General features: G+C 44.3%; 2 protein-coding genes across 3 annotated transcripts in view; one reads left to right on the forward strand and one right to left on the reverse strand.

The window, feature by feature from the left end:
* Nucleotides 1-10619, forward strand: part of LOC122921023 (glyoxylate reductase/hydroxypyruvate reductase-like) — a 29760-nt gene extending 19141 nt beyond the window's left edge. Inside the window, exons 6-9 of the mRNA XM_044270902.1 lie at nucleotides 1012-1116; nucleotides 1229-1364; nucleotides 5416-5546; nucleotides 10317-10619. Of these exons, the coding sequence (XP_044126837.1) occupies nucleotides 1012-1116; nucleotides 1229-1364; nucleotides 5416-5546; nucleotides 10317-10438 (494 nt within the window). The 3' untranslated portion in view covers nucleotides 10439-10619. The remainder of the gene's footprint in view (nucleotides 1-1011; nucleotides 1117-1228; nucleotides 1365-5415; nucleotides 5547-10316) is intronic.
* A 723-nt stretch (nucleotides 10620-11342) lies between these two features.
* On the reverse strand, nucleotides 11343-19006 carry ZBTB5 (zinc finger and BTB domain containing 5). 2 transcript variants are annotated; one of them, XM_044270922.1, is made up of 3 exons: nucleotides 18590-19006; nucleotides 16148-16193; nucleotides 11343-14309 (listed from the first exon to the last, which is right to left on the reverse strand). In XM_044270922.1, the coding sequence occupies exon 3, from the start codon at nucleotides 14303-14305 to the stop codon at nucleotides 12284-12286; it is 2022 nt and encodes a 673-aa protein (XP_044126857.1). In that variant the 5' UTR covers nucleotides 14306-14309; nucleotides 16148-16193; nucleotides 18590-19006; the 3' UTR covers nucleotides 11343-12283. The 2 variants fall into 2 exon arrangements, with proteins under 2 accessions (XP_044126857.1, XP_044126847.1); XM_044270912.1 differs by lacking the exon at nucleotides 16148-16193 and having other exon boundaries at nucleotides 18590-19005.
* Between the last annotated feature and the right edge of the window lie 8458 nt (nucleotides 19007-27464).

Here is a 27464-nt window from a genome sequence, read left to right on the forward strand (position 1 = left end):
ATTAAAGAATGTTCCCATCTGGCCTGCAGCTCAAAATAGCACAGTGCCATCTCTATTGTGTGGATGACCAGCTTTTGATACCATAGCTTTGTTGTCTTAAAAATCAACAACTACCATGTATGTTCTGTAGGCCAGGATACATTGGGGCTTGGGGGTAGCGGTACCTCCTACAGGAGCAGGGGAGTTGCTGTTACCGTGAAATATGGTCAGTACAAGAACATCCCCCTTGTCCTAAGGGCATGTTCACGTGGCGGATTGTGACACGCCCAACTTGCTGGTAGTGAAGAAATTTGCATATGATAAAAGTATGATTTTTACAAGAAATAAGCCACAGACAAAGGTAGGACATGTATGATTGCACTCAGCTGGCATTAGCAAATAGCTAATGTCGGCTAATGAAAATTGCACAATGGGGGGGACAGAAGCCCTTTAAGGCCGTGAACCCACTCACAGCTTAGCACAATTGAGTGGAGCTAAGCCACTAGCCATCGCGGCTTCCTGCACACTGTGCCAAGAAGGGCATGAAAAGAAAAGCATTCCTGCTGGTGGCATAAGTAGAAGTGACTGGGCCCTACAGCAAATGTTTTAATGGGTCCTCCCATGCACCCCTTACTAATGCAGCTAGTCGAGATAGCGCTCTCAGGCCAGGCCTGGTAGCCACTCCGTCCATTCCCTACATGTATATACTAATGAGGGGGTCCTGACAATAAAATCTTTCAGTCCTCCTCCTGGACAGCACCTATCACCTCCATGTTAGGTCACCTGCAGCCCCCGCGTTGGTTTTTCCAGTGAGAATGCTGTGGCCGGCTGGTCAGAATTGACCGGCTAATCGCAATGATTGGTGGTCGTGAAACCCCTAGTAAAGATGTCCAGCTACCAGACACGGCAGCCATCTTAACCATGTTAGCGTGTCACAGTGACCATTTCTCGCTGCTCTGTACATGTACAGCAGATGTCGGGAAGAGGTTAAAATAAGAACATGTATAATTTGTTTCCTTCCTCCCTCCCTAGGTTTGGCTATTGCCCAACGCCTTAAACCTTTTGGAGTGAAAAAGTTCTTGTACACAGGACGTCGGCCTCGACCTGAATGTGCTGCAGAGGTTAATGCTGAATATGGTAATTGTATTACAGTTTATCTTCTCTCTATGGGACAATTTTCTTCTTTGGTCTTGGCTCTCAATGGGCTTGAAAATACTAATATCCTGTTTTTTTTCCCAAATATTTTTAGTTTCTCATGAAAAACTTACAGAGGATTCCGATTTTGTCATTGTTACCTGCTCTTTAACCCCTGAGACAGAGGGGTTGTGCAACAAGGATTTTTTTGGCAGGATGAAGAAAACCTCAGTTTTTATTAACATAAGCCGGTAAGTTCGTACAGCTAACTGTTCTGCCTGCTAGCTTACATCACTACCTGAACTACAGGCAGTCTCTTGGCCAACCAGACTTTACATATAACTAAGTTAGTATAGTAAGCGGTAGTATACAGCATTATATGTTCGTTCCTTCAGTCGTCTACACTCTGCTTTCCAAATTAGCAGTGGGAACTATTGGTTTAGACCAAATAGGCAAATCCTCTAAAATGTATGTGGCATAAAGACTGGTAACGTTTTACTACAATACTGTACTCAGAATATACATTAGGGATCGACCGATACCGATAATTTGTGAACTTTCAGGCCGATAATTTATACTGATATTCTGTGAATTTTCATTTTTTTTTAAAAATAAATAAAATTCCTACACAAATCTGCTGAAAATGAATGTTTATTGATAATGTGTATTTTTTTTTTTGTAAATCTTTCTTTTTCATTTATACTTAATATTGTTTTTTTTTTTACTAACTTTTAGCCCCCTTAGGGACTAGAACCCTTGTCCTATTCACCCTGATAGAGCTCTATCAGGGTGAATAGGAGCTCACGCTGTCCCTGCTGCTCTGTGCTTTGTGCACACAGCAGCATGGAGCTTACTATAGCATCCAGGGCCTCAATAGCATCCTGGCTGCCATGGTAACCGATCGGAGGCCCAGGATTACACTGCTGGGGCTCCGATCGGTTACTGCCACCAATGATTTTAATACGGGGGTGGGGGGCGCACTGCGCCACCAATGAAGATAAATCTAATTTATTCATATACAGGAGGCGGGAGCTGCAGGATCACATAGCCGGCTCCCGACCTCTATGAGCGCTAGCTGTGATCCGCGGCACCTGAGGGGTTAACTACCACGGATCGCAGCTACCGCTCATAGAGGTCGGGAGCCGGCTATGTGATTCTGCAGCCAGCTCCCGCCTTCTGTTCAATTTGAATGAATGAGTAAGTTAACATCATTGGCGGCGGCAGCAGCAGCACAGGGGGAGGGAGACACTGCTTCCTTCTCCCCTGTGCTGCTGAGGGAACACGGAGAGCGCTGTCAGCAGCGCGATCTGTGTTCCCCATACATTATCGGTATATTGCCAAAATAGATGCCGATAACTGTCAAAATCCTGAATATTGGCCGATAATATCGATAAAACCGATAATCAGTCGATCCCTAATATACATTTTACTTTTTTAGATTGCAGATAGTTATGTTGGTAATTTTAGCATATGGATTATGATTCTCTATTAAAATAAAAGGGATTTTCCGGGATTAAACTTTTATGTTCCATTAAACATGTCCTGCCCATACTAACACACATCTAATATGGTTGTATTACCTATTCTGTCCCCTTTGCTCACTTTAGAAGCCAATCATGTGGCCTGTTTTTTTTGTTTTTTTTGTCTTGCTGGCATCACGTTGATGGGTCACATGCTGCACTACCCGTCAACGTAATGTCAGCATGGAGGGGCTGCTTCTGTGTATGTGCACGCCTTCCTCATCCTTCACTTGTTTTCCCCACGGTGTAGTAACACTCTGTTGAATGCTGCGTGCCTGAGGTATGTGTGTACTGTCTCTCATCGTGGCGCTCCTGCACAGCCGATTCCGGCACCGCTCCTTTTACATAGACCAACAGCGTGATGTGTGACACTACATCGGGCTGCTCGTGAGGAGCTCCGGCTGCTTAGGTGACTGGTGAAGCGGGGAGCAGATGTCTCCCTGCTTCTCAGCCGTCTCTCCGTCCTGTGTACACAGAGACCGCTAATAGAGGCACATACCTCAGCCAAGTGGCATCTGACACAATGGGGGTAACAAGTCAAGGATGAGGGGGCATCAGTGGAGGCAGGGAAAGGCATTGCAGGGCTGTGAACAAAGGGAGGGCATGTTTAATGGAACATAAAAGTTTAATCCCAGAAAACCCCTTTAAATTGAGAGCCACTTACTCCTTAAAGGGGTTGTCCAAGTTATATTTATTGATGACCTATCCTCAGGATTCATTTTAATGGGACGGTTAGGTGTAATTACAGCTGCTTACTACTGCAGATGCAACAGCTAGAAGGTAAACAGTGAAGAGGAGGCAGTGCTGGCACGGCGTGTGCCTCCTCTTTAAACAGCTGATCGACAGGCGTGCCGGGTGTTGGACCCCCGCCGATCTGATATTGATGACCTATCCTGAGGATAGGTCATCAATAAATATAACTTGGACAGCCCCTTTAATTCTTCTTGGTAGGAATAAAGTCAAAACTGAATTAGCCAATTCAAGACTTGGCCTATATTCATGACCAGGTCATTTTTATCATCTCAGGAGAATAAACACAACTAAAAAAAAATAAATTATTCAGTCCCCTTCCAGTTGCAGCCAATATTGCAGTATATAGGGGCACTTTTTTTTTTTTTTTTTTTTTTTGTGCAAGGTGTTTGCTATAGTTTTTTTTTTTTCTGGTTTAGTTTATTCATATAATTTTTAAAGTTGCTTCTTCCATTCGTCTCCACTCTACTTCCCAAGTTAAAATGTGAGTGGGGGAAGTTGGATGGGAGATATTTTTACACAAACCTGAACTTTCACATTTTGTTGGTTGAGAATGTAAAGGATTAACATACCGGTTCTTACAAGAAAAGACATAAAAGGGGAGAAAGAATTTCAGCAAGAAAAAAAAGTGGTCTGATTAGGGTAACAACTCCACGTTTTTCCTGCCCCAGTTCCCATTATGCAGAGAAGTGTTGATGCATACTACCAAGCTAGTTTTGTACATTAAAATGAGAAGTTTTCCAGAGCTAATTATTTCAATAAAAGGGTTATCCCAAATATGCAATGTTTTCTCCAAAGGAAGAAGCTTTATCAGAGAGGTGATGTGTCCAGCTCCCCAGCCGGAGAGGGAAAAGTTGTATCACACATCAGCCACTCTAATTTAATGCATGGCTGAGCCTGTATTATGACATCCATTGCGTTTAGGGTCCATTTACACATCCGCAAAATGGGTCCGCATCCATCCCGCAATTTTGCGGAACAGGTGTAGACCCATTTATTTTGAATGGGGCCGGAATGTGCTGTCCACATCCGCACTAACGTTCTGCCAAAAAATAGAACATGTCCTATTCTTGTCCGCAATTGTGGACAAGAAAAGGCATTTTCTATGAGAGTGCTGGAGATGTGCGGTCCGCAAAATGCGGAACGCACATTGCCGGTGTCAGTGTTTTGCGGATCCACAAAACACATACGGATGTGTGAATGGATCCTTAAAGGGGAATTCCAGTTTCACAATACTGATGACCCATCCTCAGGCTAGGTCATAAATATAGGATGATGGATCCAGCTCTCAGTACTGCATTCTCTTCAGTATTTACCTGCACACCATGTACGTCATAGTGGCGATGCAGTGTAATTGCGCCTTGAATGGGATAAACTGCTGTAATTACACTGCATCACCACTACAATGTAGACTGCTTGCAGTGAAACACTGAAGAGGATGCAGGGCTTGCATGAGTGCCACAATCTCTTAAAATCCCTGATTGGCAGGGGTGCCAAGAGTTGGATCCCCACTGATCTGAAATTGATGACCTATACCGAGAATAGATTAAATAACCTTTACCCTGAGTTCACACCTGAGCGTTCCTACAACAAGGAGAAACCAATGCTTCCCTATGGGAATGGTTCTCACCTGGGCGTTTTACAGCGCGTACCATCGCGCTGTAAAACGCCCGACGCTCAAAGTTCTTGAGCTTCTTTGGGGCGTTTTGTCGCGCGTTCCCGTACATAGACTTTCGGGAACGCGCGACAATGGGCGTTCGCTTGTCTCTGTATGCGCGATTGTAAACGCCGGTACAATCGCGCATACAGAGCGCTCCATCACGAACGCTCAGGTCTGAACCCAGCATTAGTAATAGTAGTGGAGGACTTCTAGGTAGGCAATTATATCACATATATAACTTCCCTTTTAAAATGTAGTTTTAACTAACAAACAAAAAAACATCCATCCCTGTCTTTGCCTAATTCTGAAAATGTTACAGTCTGTAAATTTTAGACCATGAACATGCTAATACTTTGTGGACACCCTTTGCAGAGGCTCTGTTGTAAACCAAGAAGACTTGTACCAGGCCCTGGTCACTGGGCAGATTGCAGCCGCTGGTTTAGATGTAACAACTCCCGAACCACTGCCAACAAACCACCCGCTCCTCAACCTAAAAAACTGTGGTAATGTTTTTATACCTGTTATATGTGGCAATACTTAAAGGGAACCTGTCACGGGGATTTTGTGTATAGAGCTGAGGACATGGTTTGCTAGATGGCCACTAGCACATCCGCAATATCCAGTCCCCATAGCTCTGTGTGCTTTTATTGTGTAAAAAAAACCGATTTGATACATATGCAAATTACCCTGAGATGAGTCCTGTCCCTGACTCCTCTCACGTACAGGACTCATCTCAGGGTAATTTGCATATGTATCAAATCGGTTTTTTAAAGCAATAAACGCACACAGAGCTATGGGGACTGGGTATTGTGGATGTGCTAGCGGCCATCTAGCAACCCATGTCCTCAGCTCTATACACGAAATCCCAGTGACAGGTTCCCTTTAAGAATGTGTTTATAAAATAAAAAAAACCTGTAGTGCTAGTCTTTAGAACAGTTTATAGGAGTTAAGTAGACATCGCCAACATCTTTAGTTTCTAGTGTGGCAGATGTAGTTCCAAATAAGGAGCTGTGTACATGGGCCAATCCACGGGGCAGTGATCGGGAACAAACCGTGCATTGCCTGCTCGCGTGAGCTGCACTTAAATGCAGCAGTCATCCTCCCTGTATGGGGATGAACGACCACTATTATAATAACTCACCCCTTACAGATTCAGTTTGTTGACAGCACATTCCTATTTATACAGGGCGATATGCTGTCGACAAGCGATGACTATGTGCCACGTAAACGTCGGTCAGTTAACAGGAACGAGCAATTGTAGAATGTGTTCCCGATAATTGACCCACTCTTTGGCCCATGTAAAAGGGTGTTAATTTGCTTGTGAAGTCACTGAATAATACAAGGTAATTAACCCCTTCAAGACCAAGCTAGTTTTTACCTTCAGGACCAGGCCATTTTTAGCAAATCTGACGTGTCACTTTATGTGGTAATAACTTTAAAACGCTTTTACTTATCCAGGCCATTCTGAGATTTTATCGTCACATATTGTATATCATGACAGTGGTAAAATTCAGTCAAAAAATGTCATTTTTATTTATAAAAAAAATACCAAGTTTACCAAAAATCAGGAAAAATTAGCAAATTTCCATTTTTCTACTTTTATAATAGACAGTAATACCTCCAAAATAGTTATTACTTTACATTCCCCATATGTTTCGATCATTTTGGGAATGCCATTTTATTTTTTGGGGACGTTAGAAGGCTTAGAAGAAAATCTTAAAATTTTTCCGAAAATGTCCAAGACCCACTTTTTAAGGACCAGTTCAGGTCTGAAGTTACTTTGTAGTGCTTACATAGTGGAACCCACCCCCATAAATGACCCCATTGTAGAAACTACACCCCTCAAGTTAATCAAAACTGATTTTACTAACTTTGTTAACTCTTTAGGTGTTTCACAAGAATTAAAAGAAAATGGAGATGAAATTTCAGAATTTCACTTTTTTGGCAGATTTTCTATTTTAATAAATTTTCTCCAGTAACAAAGATAAGGGTTAATCTGTAAAAAGGGTTGTTGAGGCTCACCTGGTCTTGTGTTGGAGAAAGACACGGACATACGCCGGGAACTAAACGATGAACAATTTCAAATAAAGAGGAGAAATCCAGCTTACAAACAACGTGTTCAAACTTTAACCCTGGGTTCACACCTGAGCGTTTTACAGCGCGTTCAAACGCGCTGTAAAACGCTTAAAGGGAACCTGTCACCCAAAAATCGCCTATTAAGCTGTTTACAGTACCTTATAGTGCTGTATAGTTGTTTCCTGATGCACTTTTTGTTAGTTTTGCAGCATGTATGCTCAGTCAGAAATCGATGTTATATTCAGCTGCTGCCCCGTGCTTCAAGTCAGGCTTGAAGTCACGGGGGCAGCGGCCTCGGCGTCTTACATGGCCCTCTCCCCGCCCCCTGCCTCTGTGACTGACAGCCGAAATCCGATTCCGGGACCGCGCTCAACGGCCGCATGCGCAGTAAAGGGCGGCAGGAGCGCGGTCCCGGCTGCCGCGCGTACTACGCGCCGTCTTACTTTCGCCGCACTGCGCATGCGCCCGACATCCTGTATCAAACGCGCCCGCGCCCGGCATCTGGGCGCGGGCGCGTTTGATACAGGATGTCGGGCGCATGCGCAGTGCGGCGAAAGTAAGACGGCGCGTAGTACGCGCGGCAGCCGGGACCGCGCTCCTGCCGCCCTTTACTGCGCATGCGGCCGTTGAGCGCGGTCCCGGAATCGGATTTCGGCTGTCAGTCACAGAGGCAGGGGGCGGGGAGAGGGCCATGTAAGACGCCGAGGCAGCTGCCCCCGTGACTTCGTTTCCTGACTTGAAGCACGGGGCAGCAGCTGAATATAACATCGATTTCTGACTGAGCATACATGCTGCAAAACTAACAAAAAGTGCATCAGGAAACGACTATACAGCACTATAAGGTACTGTAAACAGCTTAATAGGCGATTTTTGGGTGACAGGTTCCCTTTAAGACATGAAAACCAATGCTTCCCTATGGGAAGGGTTCACACCTGGGCGTTTTACAGCGCGTACGAACGCGCTGTAAAACGCCCGACGCTCAAACAAGTACTTGAGCTTCTTTGGGGCGTTTTGACGCGCGTTTGTGGCCATAGGACACTGCAGTCAATGACACAAACGCGCGTCAAACGCGCGTTTGCTATTACAAAAAACACGCATAAAAACGTGCGACACAAACGCGCGTAAAACGCGCGTTTGAGGAACGCTCAGGTGTGAACCCAGGGTAATGAATAAGTGCTTAAAATCCAACATTTACATCCAAGTCTATGCGTTTCAGATCATTCCATACAGATCCTTACTCATAACGATTATGAGTAAGGATTTATTTAAGTTTGAACACGTTGTTTGGAAGCTGGATTTCTCCTCTTTATTTGAAAGCAAGCGTTAACACCCAAACAAAACTTAATATTTATTACCCTGATTCTGTAGATTACAGAAACACCCCATTTGCTATACTGCACACAGCAGGGCGCAGAAGGAAAGGAACGCCATATGGTTTTTGAAGACCCCCTGATGCACCCCTAGAGTAGAAACTCCCAAAAATGACCCCATTTTGGAAACTATGGGATAAGGTGGCAGTTTCGTTGGTACTATTTTAGGGTAGATATGATTTTTGGTTGCTCTATTACACTTTTTGTGAGGCAAGGTAACAAAAACAAAAACAAAAAAATAGCTGTTTTGCACAGTTTTTATTTTTTGTTATTTACAATGTTCATCTGACAGGTTAGATCATGTGGTATTTTTATACAGCAGGTTGTTACAGACGCGACAATAACAAATATGGTGGTGTAAGGTGACAAAAAAAAGGCTTTTTTTACACTTTTTTTTCTGTGTTCATCTGAGGGGTTTAAATCATGTGATATTTTTATAGAGCAGGTCGTTACAGACATGGCAATACCCAATATGTCTACTTTTATTTATTAAAGTTTTATACACTAATATTTTAGAAAAAAATGAATAATGTTTTAGTGTCTCCATAGTCTGAGAGACAAAGTTTTTTTTATTTTTCTTTGGGCGATTGTTTAAGGTAGGGGCTCATTTTTTGCGTGATGAGGTGATGGTTAGATTGGTACTATTTTGGGGGGCATATGCCTTTTTGATCGCTTGGTGTTGCACTTTTAGTGATGTAAGGTGACAAAAGAAAATGTTTTTTTTAGCACAGTTTTTATTTAGCTTTTTTGACAGTGTTCACCTGAGGGGTTTGGTCATGTGATATTTTTATAGAGCCGGTCTATACGGACACGGCGATACGTAATATGTCAACTTTTTTCCCTGTTTTTTACATTTATTTATTTTTACATTATTTTGGAAAAAAAAGGACGCTTTTTTTTTTTTTTTACTTGAAACAACTTTTTTTTTCTCTTTATTTTACTTTTTATATTTTTGTCCCACGACTTCATCTTTTCAGGGTTTAATCCCTGTTTCAATTCAGTACAATACATTCTGTATTGTACTGATTTGAACTGTCAGTGTCACACTGTGAGACGCTGACAGTTGCCTAGAAGACCCAGCGCTCATGCTGGATCTCCTGGGCTTCCGTAGGTTGGCAGCTCCGATGCCTGTGTAAGGCAGCGGGACTGCCATGGCAACCATCAACCCCCTCTGCCAGCGTGGGGGGGCGATGGAGTCAGAGGGAGCCCACACGTGCCGCTGTCAGCCGCAGGTAAAAGGGTTAATCCACCGGCATCACCGCATACACCGATGCTGGCGGATAAAGCAGGGGGTCCGGCTATCAGTAACAGCTGGGCCCGTGCTGCGGATCGGGCGCAGCTCCTGCACCCGCCCGATCCCATCACGTACATGCACATGAGGATGCGGCAAGGAGCCACATTCGCTCACGTACATGTACGTGATAATGTGGGAAGGGGTTAAGATAAAATAACTGGGTCACTTCAGAATAATACCTCTAAAACATAACTTTTAATCTATAAATCTTGTGGCAGGGAATCTGAACCATGTTGGCTTAAAAGGGGCAGTACAACTTAATTTTATTTTATTTTATTTAACTGTCCAGGATTACAAAAATATGTCTGCTTTCTTCTAAATACCAGCACCACACCTGTCAATGGATCGTGTCTGGTATTGCAATTCAGCTCCATTGAAGTGAAGACAGGTGTGGTGCTGTTTTTGGAAGAAAGTAGCCATGTTTTGCTAATCCTGCACTGCACACTAAATCTGTGATGTCTGTTCATGAGTGGATATTTAAAATATTACATATATTCGTGAGGATAAGCAGATTAATCTTTTTATGTTTACAGTTATTTTACCCCATATTGGAAGTGCTACCTACAGTACACGGAACACAATGGCTGTACTTGCGGTAAATAATCTACTGAAAGGCTTGGCTGGAGAGGAGATGCCTAGTGAACTCAAGATCTGAAGCTGTATGAAATATAGACAAGTATACAAAGAGACCAACTGGATGCAGCGCGTTTCTGTAATGACTTTTAGCAACTATCTGTAGCTTTAGGGTCCATTCACACATCCGCAAAATGGGTCCGCATCTGTTCTGCAATTGTGCAGACCTATTCATTTTAAAAGGGGCCAGAATGTGCTGTCCGCATCCGCAAAAAAAATAGAACATGTCCTATTCTTGTCCGCAATTGCAGACAAGAAAATACATTTTCTATGAGAGTGCCGGCGATGTGCGATCCGCAAAATGAGGACTGCACATTGCCGGTGTCCGTGTTTTGCGGATCCGCAAAACACATACGGACGTGTGAATGGACCTTTATTAAACAGGTTCACAAACTAAGCTGTTAGGCCTCTTGCACACAAACGTGCATCCGTACCTTATTCACACATCAGTGTTTTGGTCAGGGATTTCCATCATTGATTGTGAGCCAAAACTAAAACTGGAGCCTCCACAGACATAAGGGATAGACCTGCACCTGGTTTTGGCCTTGAATCACTGACTGTGTGAATAAGGCATAATTTACAGTTTCCCATCACCTGGTCATTAAGTGGTTAAAAAGTACCTTTGCAGTTACTAGGTGACCACTTTTAAGAAATCCTAAACATAGCAGGTTTTACAGGCCTGTCCTGGTTTCAGATTCTTTCACAAAAGCGATTATGGATTGTGTCTGGATCTGTTCCGGAAAAAAAAAACTATGAATTGACATGCAAGTTCAGTCAGTTTTTTTTTTTCCATCTGGATTGCATGCATTCACAAGCGTAAAGAATAACATTCTGCATCTAACATCTCCTAACAACCATCAGCGTTAAACACACTGCATCCTGCACTTCTATGGGTCACAGGCTGAGGAAAGACGCACAATCTAGAACATGCTGCATGAAAAACAATACTCGTGTGCACAGACCCATCGCACCCGGACAGAAAACTTGCTTGTGTGAAAGAGGCCTAAAACATATTCTTAGTTGTCACAATAAACCTGCCTCACTAAGCTGAGGATGCATGCTTGCCTTGCTCCACGCTGCTTGTGGGGTTTTTTCATATTCCACTCCCTGCACATCCGGCGCAGCATGGTCAAATGCTCTGCTGCAGCCAATGACTGTCTTTAGCGGTAACATGACCACAAGAGGCACCTTACTGCTGAAGCCCATTCTGTGCTGGATTTAAACGGTGCAAGGTGCGGAATATGAAAAAAAACTAAAACGGGAGCAGGCAAGTATGATTCCTCAGCTTAGGCAGGCTGCTGGCAGTTGCTAAAATGTCCTGATTCTCAGAGAATCCCTTTAAGGGGTGAGAATAGAAGTGTTTAAGACTTATTAAATACATCATGAACAAGTGTCTGTTTTCTGTTTGCATCTATTAAAATAAAAGTCCTCAAGTGAAACCACAGAGGCTATACCGCACAAGTAAACACACTGGCAATGGAGATCCTTTATTGGAAGGACTTAAATATTGTCTTCAATTGAAAAACTTAGTTTTCAATAACTTACTTGAAGGAAGGAAACAATACTTACCAAAAAATGGCTAAAAATGCATTCAGCTGCATTATAGGTTTACATGGTTGTACAGAAATGCCTGGTAAAACAGTATGTTAGTATTCAGGTATCAGTTTACATAAAACATACATAAAGAAATGAAGAACTTGCACCTCAAGGAGAGGGGATTTTCCCTTCCAAGACCAGATACTTTGTCCAAAAGTCATTTGCTTGTTCGTTCACAACACACGCTGAGTCTTTCTACTTTAGATAAGTACGAGGAGATGCTGCTACATCACACAACATGAGATCAACTGGTCTTGCAGAAGTGCTAAAGTTAAAGCAACGTTGTGGGAAGATTACTGTTTTGCCACCTCAGGCAAGTAGTCTTGGAATGCTTATATAAATGGCTGGACTGACTGAAGCGTTTGCCGCACTTCAGGCACGCGTACGGTTTCTCACCGGTATGTACTCTGATGTGCTTCTTGCAGTCTGTTAAAGTTAGGAAGGTTTTACAACATATTTTACAGGCATATTTGCGGGCCCCCTCTACCACCAGCACATTATGCTCGGAGAGAGCTTTCTTGCACTTAGACAGAACATCTGCAGAAGCCCTTGTCAACTGTGGTGGACCCTGTTGGGAAGTGTTCCCATTATCATATGAGGAATTTGACCCGTTCATCATATGTTGCGAATTGGAAGGGTTATCCTGTAGCTGAGCGCTCCGTACTGATGTTACGATAGGCATTTTGGGGGCAATGCGGCGATAATTGGGTAAGTTAAATGCACGGCCCCTAACATTGCCCATGATAGATCTTGACATAGAGTGAAGTCCTAACCCGGACCTTGGGAATTCCACTCCAAACGGGTCATTTCCACGGTAGTTAGAGGACTGAACACAGGGTAAACTCATTACATCCTGCATAGGACGAGCAAAATGAGAGTCAGGCCCATCACCGAAAGGGTTATCCATGTGAGACATCATATTAGACGAATGACCACTGGGTCCAGACTCGGGGCTGATAAGGTAGGACACCTCTCCATCCATTCTACAGTCACTGGTTGTGTTGGGAATGTTATCATCGCTGTTTTGACTTAAGCTGAGGCTGCCATTTCTGTTCTTATTAAGAAAATTTGAAATGCTATAAGAGGATTTGTGCTCTAAGCTGGCAGTCACATCCAGTATATGGATATCTCCCACCCTATCAGTACTTGACTGAGGGTCAGAGAAACTACGATCGCTGCTTTCTGGGCTCAGTTCAATCTTTTCACCGTTTGCAACGCCTTCTACTTCAACAGGCTCACTCCCTTCTGCTTGGGATGTTACATCACTGACCTCATCTTGGGGCTCCGGGGAGCTCAAAGGCTCAGATTTAACAATAACTCTCATGTGGTCTTTCTCATCTATTGTAATAGTCTCAGAAGTATATATTGTTTTATCACAGGACTGTTGGCCGTAGCCCGTTTCAGAGGCCGTCTGAGATGTCATTGAAATGAGGTTTTCCCCACCATTGTCGGACTGACTGGGCACTTGTGTGTCTTCTTGGTTACTGTATGACTGATCAAATAGGATAGCACCATCCTCCTGGTTGTCAGGGGCAGAATCCGATTTTAAATTGTCTGCAATTTTGATAGAATCAGGAGAAAAATATGCTTCACGAGAATTGACCATAGACTGAATACTTTCATTGGTAACATCTGTTATGAGGCATTCTTCAATGGAGGTCCTCATGCGCTGTCTAGCCCTTTCCTCAGAGGTTTGCTTTCTTTTATGAAGCCTTCTTATTGGAAAGGTGGCCCTCTGCTCAACCATAGTATTCCGAACTGAGGAGCTCATGGAATTCTGTTGCTGCTGTGACTGATCTTCATTACTCTGGTTGGAATTTAAGGCAGAGCTAACTATGCTCAATCCCAGCTGTTGAAGCATGAAAGACCTCTGCATTCTTGCACTCTGCTCCTGAGATCTGTCATTTGGAGAAGATATGGGCAATGTCCTCGTCGTGAGATAATGCTTACATGCTTTCACTACTGAATTCAGGTGGAGGTGAGATGCAGCCAGTAGGACATCCATCACGTTGCTCTCCCCAAGCATAAGAGTGGATGTATACATCATGTCAATCAGGGCCGCAAAGGCTTCAGATGTTACCACCTCACTGTCCAGCTGGATCATGTTCATGCTCTGGTCACCCTCTGCCACAGTAAATAGAGCGCGGAAATGAGTACTGCATGCGGCCAACACAGAGCGGTGAGCTTTAAAATGTCTACTGCCCACGACTATTACACAGTCACAAAGCTGGCCCTGGAGACGCTGGTAATTGAGCTGCTGAAATGTCTGCTCAAAATGTCCAGGAAAATCCATGGTCCTAGAAAAAAAGGAAATGCAAAGTCAGTACATAGCTGTAGGCGAGGTGCATGTCGTGGATGTTCAAGAGCAAAAAACATCGCATTCTGATGAGAAATAAAAAAATATTGCAAAAGGCACAATACTAATACAATATAATAAAAACAAGGATGCGGAGTGCAGGGAGGACCCAGGCACTGGTGGAATGGCAGTGGCGAGGTACAGATGAGGTGCGTGTACATTCTGTTTTTTTTTTTTTTTTAAACCCCTATAATGTCAGAGTAAGGCTCCATTCACACGTCGGTAGTGTGTTTTGCGGATCCGCAAAACACGGACACCGGCAAGGTGCGTTCCGCATTTTGCGGACCACACATCTCCGGCACTAATAGTATCCGCCAATTGCGGACGAGAATAGGACATGTTCTATTTTTTTCGGGAACGGAATTGCGGGTCTGCAATTCCGTATCCGGGCAGCACATCGTGCGTCCCCATAGAAATAAATGGGTCCGCAATTTAGTTCCGCAGAAATTGCGGACGTGTGAATGGGGCCTAAGTCTCTGCTCCCATGCACACTACTGGATCAATTTTGAGGTTCGCAAAACGTGGATATGCAAAATACAGATACAGTCCGTGTTGCATACGCATTTTTGCTGACCCATTAACTTTAGAAGGGTCTGCATTTTGTAGACAAGTATCGGACAGCATTTGCTTTGTCAATGGATGGACGAAATAGTACAATAGAACAAAAAAACTATTTTTAGGGGTAAGCCAGGGCAAACAAACAAAAAAAAAAAAAAAAAAAAAAAAAAAAAAAAATTCCCCAGGCTTCACATGCTGTAAACAAATACAGACTGGTTTTTTTGTGCTTAAATACCCCTTTAATGTGGGAATAAGCCTAAGGATGGTAGCATACACCGCTTTTTGGCCATTTTTTTTTTTAACCAAAGCCAGAATAGGATCCAGGAAGCAGTTTAGTGCTTTCTTCATATTTCTCATTCCTTTCCAACCCCCTTCTGGCATCAGGAACTGCCACAAAAAGCTGCAGGCCGCTTCAAGGAAAGGACAGATCAGAGGAAATGACTAAACCACAGAAGGCAAAACGCACTACGTGCTATTTGCAATCGTTTTTTTGTCAACCCTGTGTCTTAAAAAGCCCCACATTTCACCAGATGATGATGGAGCAAATCACAAATGGGAAACTGAAGATGAAAATGTTGCGCTAAAGGATCGTTACAAGGCTGGCACCTCTATGCCAAGAAACAAAACTATCCACAGCGATCACAATGAGAGAAAATAGATGGGCAACTAAACCAGTTTCTTTGCCCCAGTTTTTTTTGGGGGGGGGGGGGGGATATTTTATTTCAAAATTGCATCTTCAGCTTGCAGCTTTTGGCTTGGATCCACAGCAAAAACCGCACACGAGTACGCCGCATTTGTTGTGTTTTTATTGCCACCTCCTATTCATTTCAGTTGGAGATGCACACACAGGGCATGCTTCTTTTTTCCAGCACAGGATGAAGCGTACCAGAAAATAAAAAATACTGTTTTTAATTGAAATGAATGGGAACCTGTTTGGAGTCATTTTTTGGTGCGGATTCTGGCATGGAAAACGTGACAAGATCAGTGCCAAAAATAAATTAAAAAAATCAGTATGAACAGGCTCTGAGGCTACCTGCACACAGTGCGGATTTGTATGCATAGAATCTGCATTATTTTTGGCCGATTTTCTGTTAACAACCATTGAAGTCTATGGGGAAACCCCTCTACAGAATGTGCAGAACTGCACAATGGTCATGCTGCAGATACTAACATCCGCAAAGCAGGTCAGTTCCCACATGTGAGAAAATATGCATAGTGTACCTGGGATTTGTCAAATCTCATTCACTTTGCTGGTGCTGCGGTTTTTCTGCAAAAATAAAAATAAAAAATCTGAGAGGAAAAATTGGGCATAATGCACAACATATGCAGGTTAGCCTTAGGGCTGTTTCACACGAGCGGATGCCGTGCGTGGCATCTGCTCCGTGACTGACAGCCAAGACCCGCTGCGGACTGCAGAAGCACGGCGCAGTAACATGACTGATAATGCTCCGTGCCTCTCTGTGGCCTCTTTACTACGAAATCACAGCGAGATAAAGTTGTCACTGTGATTTCGTAGTAAAGAGATCACAGAGAGCCACGGAGCATTATCAGTCATGTTACTGCTCCGTGCCTCTGCAGTCTGCATCGGGTCTTGGCACTCTTTCATGGAGCGGATGCCACGCACGGCATCCGCTCGTGTGAAACAGCCCTTAGGATTTTGTGGGCAGAACGGTGGCTCAGTGGTTAGCACGGGTGCCTTGCAGCGCTGGGGTCTGTGACATACTGATTGTGAGCCCCATTGGGGACAGTTGGATGCTAATGTCTGTATATAGTAGCGCTATATATGTGCCACACAGAATCCGCCTCCTGTTGTTGTCAATGAGAGGCTTTGCTGCTGCCCATACCACCATGGGTTATTTCCACACGGATTTGCAAACCGCACCAAGAAAGGACATGATATCGAATGGGGCTAAAGCAGCGAGCGGACCCACCACATTAAAAAAATAGCATGGGGCAAAAAAAAAAAAAAACAATGGAAAGAAATCATTGATGGACCTGTGACTATCTTTACTGGAATACACTGCGCAGCATGCAGCGCTATTGTCTGTGATGATCCGAACTCCACTGTAGTCTGTCACCTCTTGAAGTCCCTTTCAGTGCTTTTAGAATAACGTTACTTCTAACAGTGGAGACCATCAGTCCTAACATAACAGACAACAAATGTGAACACTGCCTTACTACATCCGTCAGCCCCACTGATCCCGGCTACACCAGTGTGCACATGATCTCTACAAGCACATACATGACCCACTACACACAATGTACATACAAGAGATATGTAGATTACCCATGATCTCCACAAGCACATGCATAACCCACTACATGCAATGTACATACATGAGACAAAGATTACCCATGATCTCTACAAGCACATGCATAACCCTCTGTACATACAAGAGATATGTAGATTACCCATGATCTCTACAAGCACATACATAACCCACTACATGCAATGTACATACACGAGACAAAGATTACCCATGATCTCCACAAGCACATGCATAACCCACTACATGCAATGTACATACATGAGACAAAGATTACCCATGATCTCTACAAGCACATACATGACCCACTACACACAATATGTCGATTACCCATGATCTCTACAAGCACATACATGACCCATTACACACAATGTACATACAGGAGACATGTAGAGTACCCATGATCTCTACAAGCACATACATGACCCCCTACATGCAATGTACATACACGAGACAAAGATTACCCATGATCTCCACAAGCACATGCATAACCCTCTGTACATACAAGAGAAATGTAGATTATCCATGATCTCTACAAGCACATACATAACCCTACACACAATGTACATACATGACATGTAGATTACCCATGAGCTCTAGAAGCACATACATGACCCACTACACACAATATGTCGATTACCCACGATCTCTACAAGCACATACATGACCCATTACACACAATGTACATACAGGAGACATGTAGAGTACCCATGATCTCTACAAGCACATACATGACCCCCTACACGCAATGTACATACATGAAACATGTAGATTACGTATGATCTCTACAAGCACATACATAACCCCCTACACGCAATGTACATACATGAAACATGTAGATTACCCATGATCTCTACAAGCACATACATGACCCCCTACACGCAATGTACATACATGAAACATGTAGATTACGTATGATCTCTACAAGCACATACATGACCCACTACACACAATATGTAGATCACCCATGATCTCTACAAGCACATACATAACCCCATACACACAATGTACATATGAGACATGTAAATGATCCATCATCTCTACAAGCACACACATAACCCCCCGTACATACAAGAGAAATGTAAATGACCCATGATCTCTACAAGCACACACATAACCCCCTGTACATACATGAGACCTGTAGATGACCCATGATCTCTACAAGCACACACATAACCCCCTGTACATACATGAGACCTGTAGATTACCCATGATCTCTACAAGCACACACATAACCCCCTGTACATACATGAGACCTGTAGATTACCCATGATCTCTACAAGCACATACATAACCCCCTACACGCAATGTACATACATGAGATGTAAACATATAACGGGGGCTGGAGGGGGCAGAGCTCTGGCTAGCAGGAGGCGTCACCCCAGGCACGTCTCACCTGTGTCTTAGGCCCAGGGCCTCGGTCACACAGCGGCCTCTTTGTACTTCACGGCTCCCCCGGTGCTGCTGTTCTTGGCCGCGGCCTCCTCCACAACCTCCGGCTACCGGACGTGACGAGCGACCCGGGGAGGGAGAGCACAGCAGACAGGGGGAGGAGAGCCGGCGGGAGGCGGGAAGAGAACGCAGACACCAGCGCTCCAGACAGCGCGACCTCCTCCTCCCGTGCACTGACAGCCAGGGACGACGCCGCTCTCTGATTGGTCTCGTGAGCTCGCGAGATTACACTTGTTTTCCGCTAGGTACTTGCGCGCTCCCGCGATAGAGGAATTCGCGTCGTTGTCGCCGGTTGTGTCAAGTAAACAAACGCAAGGTTGGCTGCACAGCCATGTCATGCGTTCACAGACAGAGCCGCATCCAATGGCCACGCCTGGCGCGTGTGCGCGCTTCTCCATATCAATGGCCCATTGTGAGGAGGAGGTTAGACCACGCCCACCCCGTGCTGTAGTCGCCACGCCCCTGCTGTCATCAGGTCTAATTCTTTATGCTGCAGAGCAGGTCGGTGCGGCGCATTGCTCCTCACACTGCGGAGTGCTGCTCCTGACACGCCTGTGCGGCACTTGTTCTCACAAGGCTGCTGTTTTTCTGTTAGAGTTCTTAAAATAGATGAAAAAAAGATTGAAAACTGGGTGTTACCTTTCTGCTTTGTCAAAGAGGTGCGTCCTTACACAGTCTGGTCCTGTCAGCACTGATTGGACAGTGTGTAGGGACACGCCCCCAACTGGTAACACCCGGTTGTCAATTTTCATAAATTTCTCTGAAGAGGAATGGAACAAGGCAGGTATTAGAAGAAAAGAGTAAATAGAACCGTTGACATGCAGCGGCTCACCCACTCCGAATCTATGGATTAGGTGCACACCCGCTGCCGATAAATAACTATAGATATAAAGAGAGTTGGAGGGAATTGGCTTATAAATATGCGCTTATAACCTATTTACTACAATTTGTACATATATAGATAAATCAATCAAAAAAGTAAAAAAAAAAAAAATCACATCAAATAACACCAGTAATCCCAATAGGTAGGCAATAATATATTTTTTTACTGAAAATAGAAATAAATATATGATGGTATCGATTAGATAATAGACTTGATTTAGAATATATAGGTCAGTGATGGCGAACCTTTTACAGACAGAGTGCCTAAACTGCAACCCAAAACCCACTTATTTATCGCAAAGTGCCAACACAGCAATTTACCCTAAATACTACAGTCCAATATAATATATATTTCCTGTACTTTATCATTTAGCTATAATAGCTGCCTACATTCTGTGCGCTGCCTGTGCTGTTCATAGTGCGCCTGCGGTGATGAATGGCAGAAAAAGTGTTAGGCATACTGGCATGCCTTAGACTTTTTTCAGGGTGTGGGTGCCCACAGAGAGGGCTCTGAGTGCCGCCTCTGGCACCCTTGCCACAGGTTCGCCACCACTGATATTGGGTTCAGGTCCGGTGACTGTGGAGGCCAGGTCATCTGGCGCAGCAGCCCATCACTCTCCTTCATGGTCAAATAGCCCTTACACAGCCTGGAGGTGTGTTTGGGGTCATTGTCCTGTTGAAAAATAAATGATGGTCCAACTAAACGCAAACCGGATGGAATAGCATGCCGCTGCAAGAGGCTGTGGTAGCCATGCTGGTTCAGTATGCCTTCAATTTTGAATAAATCCCCAACAGTGTCACCAGCAAAGCACCCCCACACCATCACACCTCCTCCTCCATGCTTCACGGTGGGAACCAGGCATGTAGAGTCCATCCGTTCACCTTTTCTGCGTCGCACAAAGACACGGTGGTTGGAACCAAAGATCTCAAATTTGGACTCATCAGACCAAAGCACAGATTTCCACTGGTCTAATGTCCATTCCTTGTGTTCTTTAGCCCAAACAAGTCTCTTCTGCTTGTTGCCTGTCCTTAGCAGTGGTTTCCTAGCAGATATTCTACCATGAAGGCCTGATTCACACAGTCTCCTCCTAACAGTTGTTCTAGAGATGTGTCTGCTGCTAGAACTCTGTGTGGCATTGAGCTGGTCTCTAATCTGAGCCGCTGTTAACCTGCGATTTCTGAGGCTGGGGACTCGGATGAACTTATCCTCCACAGCAGGGGTGACTCTTGGTCTTCCTTTGTCCAAACTTTTGGTCTGTACTGTATATAGTATCACAAACGTAAACCACTTGTTAATATATGTTATATTTGACCAGTTTAGTATTGAGATATGATGAGGGTCTTGAAAATACAAATTAGCTTATCATAATCGTTCCAATGTATTTCTCAGTTCCACTGACATCAGTATATTTGTATTGAATTAGGTATCTTTGGTATTATTTTTGTAAAATAAGTTCTTTGTTGTTATCATATAGCTAGCATTAATACATGTAATTGATAGAACGAGCTTGCTGTTCTGTCCTCAATTTGTTTATACTACAAGGATACGCAATGTCTCAATTAAATCTATAATACAATGAATTGTAACGTAATGTAACTGATTTAGTTGTACGTTACCAATCCTTTGGAATGGTGAAGGAGCTGTAAATCCAAACTCAGGCTTTGATGGTGCGGCCATCTAAGGGTACTTTCACACTTGCGTCAAAGTTTTCCGGTATTGAGTTCTATCCTAGAGGCTCAATACCGGAAAAAAACTGATCGGTATTTTCACACTAACGTTTTTGTTTTCCGGTATTGAGCATCGTCACAGGGGCTCAATACCAGAAAAGAACTGATCAGTTTTATCCCCATGCATTCTGAATGAAGAACAATCCATTCAAGATGCATCAGGATGTCTTCAGTTCAGTCCCTCTTAGTTTTTTTGGATGGAGAAAATACCGTAGCATGCTGCAGTTTTCTCTCTGGCCAAAAATACTGAACACTTGCCGGAATTATTCGGCATTAATTTACATTGAAGTGTATTAGTGCCGGATCTGGCATTAAGTGTTCCGACAAAACGCAGACCTTTAAAAATGCAAAAAGAAATTAATAATGGATCCGTTTTTCCGGATGACACCAGAGAGACAGATCCGGTATTTCAATGCATTTGTCAGATTGATCCGGCTTTGTCTGACAAATGCCATCAGTTTGCGTCCGGATTGCCGGATCCGGCAGGCAGTTCCGGCGACTGAACTGCCTGCTGGCAGAGCCACAAGTGTGAAAGTACCCTAATGCATTTTGAATGGAAAGCAATCCATTCAGGATTAGTGATGTCCCGAACTATTCGCCGGTGAATAGTTCCCGGCGAACATAGCTTGTTCGCGTTCACTGCTGCGGGCGAACATATGCGATGTTCGGTCCGCCCCCTATACATCATCATTGAGTAAACTTTGACCCTGTACCTCACAGTCAGCAGACACATTCCAGCCAATCAGCAGCAGACCCTCCCATCGACAGTGAGAGGAGGGAGAGTGCTGCTGCTGCTGATTCAATAGGGAAAGCGTTAGCTAGGGCATTGTTCTGTGTCCACAGACTCATCTGCTGTAAGGACAGCATCCAGACAGCACCCCAAAAAGCCATTTGTTTTCTTCCTGGAGCGTGCCCTGCGAAGAGTGCTGGATCAGGCTGTAGATGAGCGTGAAGAGGAAGAGTTGTGGTCACCATCACCACCAGAAACAGCCTTGTCATCATCGCTTGCCGGACCTGCGGCAACGCTGCAAGAGGAGTATGAGGAAGAGGAGTCAGAGGAGGAATGTGGCTTTGAGGAGGAGGAAGACCAACCACAGCAGGCATCCCAGGGTGCTCATTGTTGTCACCTATCTGGGACCCGTGGTGTTGTACGTGGCTGGGGGGAAGAACAGACCATCAATGACATCAGTGAGGAGGAGGAACGGGAAATGAGTAGCTCGGCATCCAACCTTGTGCAAATGGGGTCTTTCATGCTGTCATGTCTGTTGAGGGACCCTCGTATAAAAAGGATGAAGGAGAACGACCTGTACTGGGTGGCCACGTTTCTAGACCCCCGGTATAAGCAGAAAGTGGCAGAAATGATACCAAATTACCGGAAGTCAGAAAGGATGCAGCAGTTCAAAACTAAACTAAAAAGTATGCTTTACACAGCTTATAAGGGGGATGTCACAGCACAACGGGAATCTAACAGGGGAAGAAGGGAAAGTAATCCTCCTCCTACCACGACCACGGCGGCAAGGACAGGACGCTTTACAGATGTGTTGTTGATGGAGGACATGCAGAGCTTTTTCAGTCCTACACATCGCCACAGCCCTTCGGGATCCAGCCTTAGAGAATGACTCGACCGACAGGTGGCAGACTACCTCGCCTTAACTGCAGATATCGACACTCTGAGGAGCGATGAACCCCTTGACTACTGGGTGTGCAGGCTTGACCTGTGGCCTGAGCTATCCCAGTTTGCGATAGAACTTCTGGCCTGCCCCGCTTCAAGTGTCCTGTCAGAAAGGACCTTCAGTGCAGCAGGAGGCATTGTCACTGACAAAAGAAGTCGCCTCGGTCAAAAAAGTGTTGATTACCTCACCTTCATTAAGATGAATGAGGCATGGACCCCGAAGGGACTGACAGTAGGGGATACGTTTAACTAACAAAAGGCCTGATGACATGCCTTGGCCTCAAAATGGTTTCCACGCTGCTGTATTTAATGTCTGCATACCGGATGACTTTCGTGAATTCTCCGCCACCAACTAGGGTTCAAGCCGCAATGTTTTAGTCACCTTTCTGCCTTGAAAACATCAATTTTTCCGGCCGCTGCTACAACAGCAGCTGCAACAATATCATTGTTTTTCAGGCATGTGTACATGCCTCATTGTTCTGGCCTCTGGTGCTGCACTGTGGCTGCAAAAACAAAACTAAAAAAAAAGGCACATACAAGTGTCAATTCCCCTTTCGTGATCGTTACCTTGTTGTGGTGAAGGGGCTTGCGTATCACAATGAAGCGATCATCACCTCTATGAGTGTGTTGGCAATGTTATGATCAGACCAAAAGCGATCGGGACGGCTGGATGTTTTTTCATAGAAAAAACTAAAAAAAATTATTTATTTTTTTAAGTTGTATGGGTGGGTTTTTAATGCATAAAAAAAAAAAAACATAATAAAGTCTCTTAATAGTTTATTAGAAATAATGCAGACAATTTAAAAAATCCCCATCAATTCTAATACAAAGCAAGTACAAAGCTCAGAACTAAATTATTCCAGGATGTCGTAATGGTTCGTTAATTCGACAATGGTTAATCAATTCGACACACATCCCCGGATAGGGGATGTAACAGGGATTAAACTGATAGGAATAGTACTAGTTAAGACACCACTCATATAGGGTGTCACAGCACATTGCTCCGTGCACGTGCAGTGCCCCAACTTGGGAGTAAGAGGACCGACCAAGCTGCTTTTTCCATCTCCCGGTTCCTAAAATCAATTCAGTTTGGTGTATCAGAGTTTGGTCTGTCACTGTGAAGGCAGTCAAAGGTACCCGGCCTAAAAATTTTTTCACAAAAGGCAATCCCACCCTGATATGGGACGTAACAGGGATTAAACTGATGAGAATAGTACTACAGAAAATACCACTCATATCGGGTGTGACAGTAATTTGCACGGCGCAGACGCAGTGACCGTGGCGTGGATTCAAACAAAGGGGAGGGAGCCAGCAATTTTTTAACCATCTCCCCGTTCGAAAAATCTATTTAATAAATGGACCCCAGATTGGGGATGTCACGTAACAGGGATTAAACTGATGAGAATAGTACTACAGAAAATACCACTCATATCGGGTGTGACAGTAAATTGCACGGCGCAGACGCAGTGACCGTGGCGTGGATTCAAACAAAGGGGAGGGAGCCAGCGTTTTTTTAACCATCTCCCCGTTCGAAAAATCCATTTAATAAATGGACCCCAGATTGGGGACGTAACAGGGATTAAACTGATGAGTAGAGAGAACTATAGAAAATAGCACTCATATCGGGTGGGACAGTAAATTGCACGGCGCAGACGCAGTGACCGTGGATTCAAACAAAGAGGAGGGAGCCAGCGTTTTTTTAACCATCTCCCCATTCGAAAAATCAATTCACCTTTCCGGGATCCTTGGTGTTGTACGTGGCTTGGTGGAGGAAGAAACCTTCAATGACATCAACGGGACATGGCTAGCTTGGTATCCAACCTTGTGCAAATGGGAAGTTTGCGGTTGGGCAAATGGACTGTTTGCGGTTGTTTGCGGTGCATTAAAAGGGGAGTTTGGTCTGTCAATGTCTGTGAAGCGGGCGTAACCCTTACACTACCTGATCGATACAACATCATACCTGATCGTATACACACACTGGATGTTTTAAACCACGTTGTTCAAAAAAAAATTGGATTGTTAGGTGATTTATGCCCTTTATGGAATAAAATCCAACTCTGCGTCAATTTTCCATGGGAGTTTTGCCATGGATCCCCCTCCGGCATGCCACAGTCCAGGTGTTAGTCCCCTTGAAACAACTTTTCCATCACTATTGTGGCCAGAAAGAGTCCCTGTGAGTTTTAAAATTCGCCTGCCTATAGAAGTCAATAGCGGTTCGCCCGGTTCGCGAACATTTGTAGAAACTCGCGTTCGCCGTTCACGAACGGAAAATTTTATGTGGCGCGACATCTCTATTCAGGATGTCTTTAGTTCAGTCTTTTTACGGTATTTGGACGAAAAAACCCCCGCAGCATGCAGCATTTTTCTCTCCGGCCAAAATTCCTAAACACTTGCCGCAATGCTGCATTTGGCATTCTTTTTCCATTGGAATGTATTAGTGCCGAATCTGGCATTAAAATTTAAAAATGTAAAATAAAATACCGGATCCATTTTTCCGGGTGACACCGAAGAGACGGATCCGGTATTGCAATGCATTTGTGAGACGGATCCGCATCTGGATCCGTCTACAAATGGTTTCTGTTTGCATACAGATTGCCAGTTCCGGCGACGGAACTGCCTGCCAGAATCCAGCAAGTAGTGCAGGCTGAGCTGTTTTCGGCTTCCCACGTGACTGTGGTGATGCGGGCGCTGGACTTTGCCGGATCGCTGTTTCTCAGCGTCCCACGTGGCTATGTTATTTGTGGGCGCTGAAGTTGTATCGGCTAATTAACTTTAATGCCTCATGTCTAAGGTTATTGGTTAGACCAGCCGCTCTGTAAGTGGATTTTGACAAGGATCGCGTCTCATACCGTGTATTGTTTCCTTATAGATAAGGCCAATATTTAGGTAAAAAACAATCTGCTCCAGTGACACCAAAGCTTTCCATGTGGTTATTTCCAGACACGTTTTGGAGCTTCGTATTCCTTCCTCAGTGAGTGATAGTGAACGTGTTCATGAATTATTTTTTAAAGGTATTCCTTAATTGAAGGGGAGTGTTTATTGTGAATCTAGGTTTACGTTGGATTATATCAATCAAATGTTCAAAAAGAGTTAAGCGACCCTTGGTTATCGTATACTAGGACTGCAGCAGATTATTTGAATAATCGATTAGTTGTCGATAATTTAATCGCTTAATCGGGAAAAAACACCTAAATGACCAAAAACCGGGTTTATATGATATTACTTGAAAAATTATGTTCAAAGCCTTATTAAAACAAATTTAGGAGTTACAGATTTTTTTGCATTACAATGAAAAAAAGACAAGCTATGGGGGCCCTGTGGATGACACTATTATGGGGGATCTGTGGATGGCACTGTTATGGAGGGGATCTATGGATGACACACTGTTATGGAGGGGATCTGTGGATGACACTGTTATGGGGGATCTGTGGATGACACTATTATGGGGGATCTGTGGATGGCACTGTTATGGGGGATCTGTGGATGACACACTGTTATGGGGGATCTGTGGATGACACTATTATAGAGGATCTGTGGATGACACTGGTATGGGGGATCTGTGGATGACACACTGTTATGGAGGATCTGTGGATGACACTATTATGGGGGATCTGTGGATGGAACTATTATGGAGGGTATCTGTGGATGGGACTGTTATGGGGACGGGGATCTGTGCATTGCTATGGGGAGGGGGATCTGTGAATGGCAGTGGTACTGTTATGGGGAGGGGGATCTGTGGATGGCACTGTTATGGGGTGGGGGATCTGTGGATGGCACTGTTATGGGGAGAGGGAACTGTGGATAGCACTGTTATAGGGAGGCGGATCTGTGGATGGCACTGTTATGGGGAGGGGTATCTGTGGATGGCACTGTTATGGGGAGGGGGATCTGTGCACTGTTGTGGGGAGGGGGATCTGTGGATGGCACTGTTATGGGAAGGGGGATCTATGGATGACACTGCTATGGGGGGATCTATGGATGACACTATATAGCATCTTATACTATGTGTCATCCACAGATCTTCCCCATAACAGTGTCTCCAAATACACCGGCCCCGCCGCTCGCATCGGTATTCAAACTATTCCTTAACTGGCAGTAACTTATTTTTACCTATCAGCGCTATGATCTTTATTGCCTTACAAATACAATGAAGCTTCGGTAACAGGCAGAGCGGGCGGCGGCGTCACTCACTCACATGATGCGCCTGCTCCACCCACTTTATGAATGAAACAGGCGCGTCACATGAGTAAGTGATGTTACGCTGCCGCCCACTCTACCTGTTACCGGAGCTTCATTGTAAGGTAATAAAGATGCGCCGATTTAAAGTTCAAGTAAAAGTTACTGCCGGTTAAGGACCTGCAGGCATAGGGCCTGACCGCCCACTTAGCAACGAATCGGCCGATTATTCTATAACGGGATTCATCGACAACGAATCCCATTATCGATAACTTTGATTAATCATTGCAGCCCTATCGTATACATCAAACTCAGCTCAGCTATATAATGTTTCAATTATAGAACAAAAATAGAATAAAAA

Source organism: Bufo gargarizans, chromosome 1, assembly GCF_014858855.1.
Source record: "Bufo gargarizans isolate SCDJY-AF-19 chromosome 1, ASM1485885v1, whole genome shotgun sequence".
NCBI classification, from domain to species: Eukaryota; Metazoa; Chordata; class Amphibia; order Anura; family Bufonidae; genus Bufo; species Bufo gargarizans.

Excerpts from the sequence above, each read along its gene's own strand:
- ZBTB5 (XM_044270922.1), bottom strand. The coding sequence starts at position 14,305 with ATGGATTTTCCTGGACATTTTGAGCAGACATTTCAGCAGCTCAATTAC.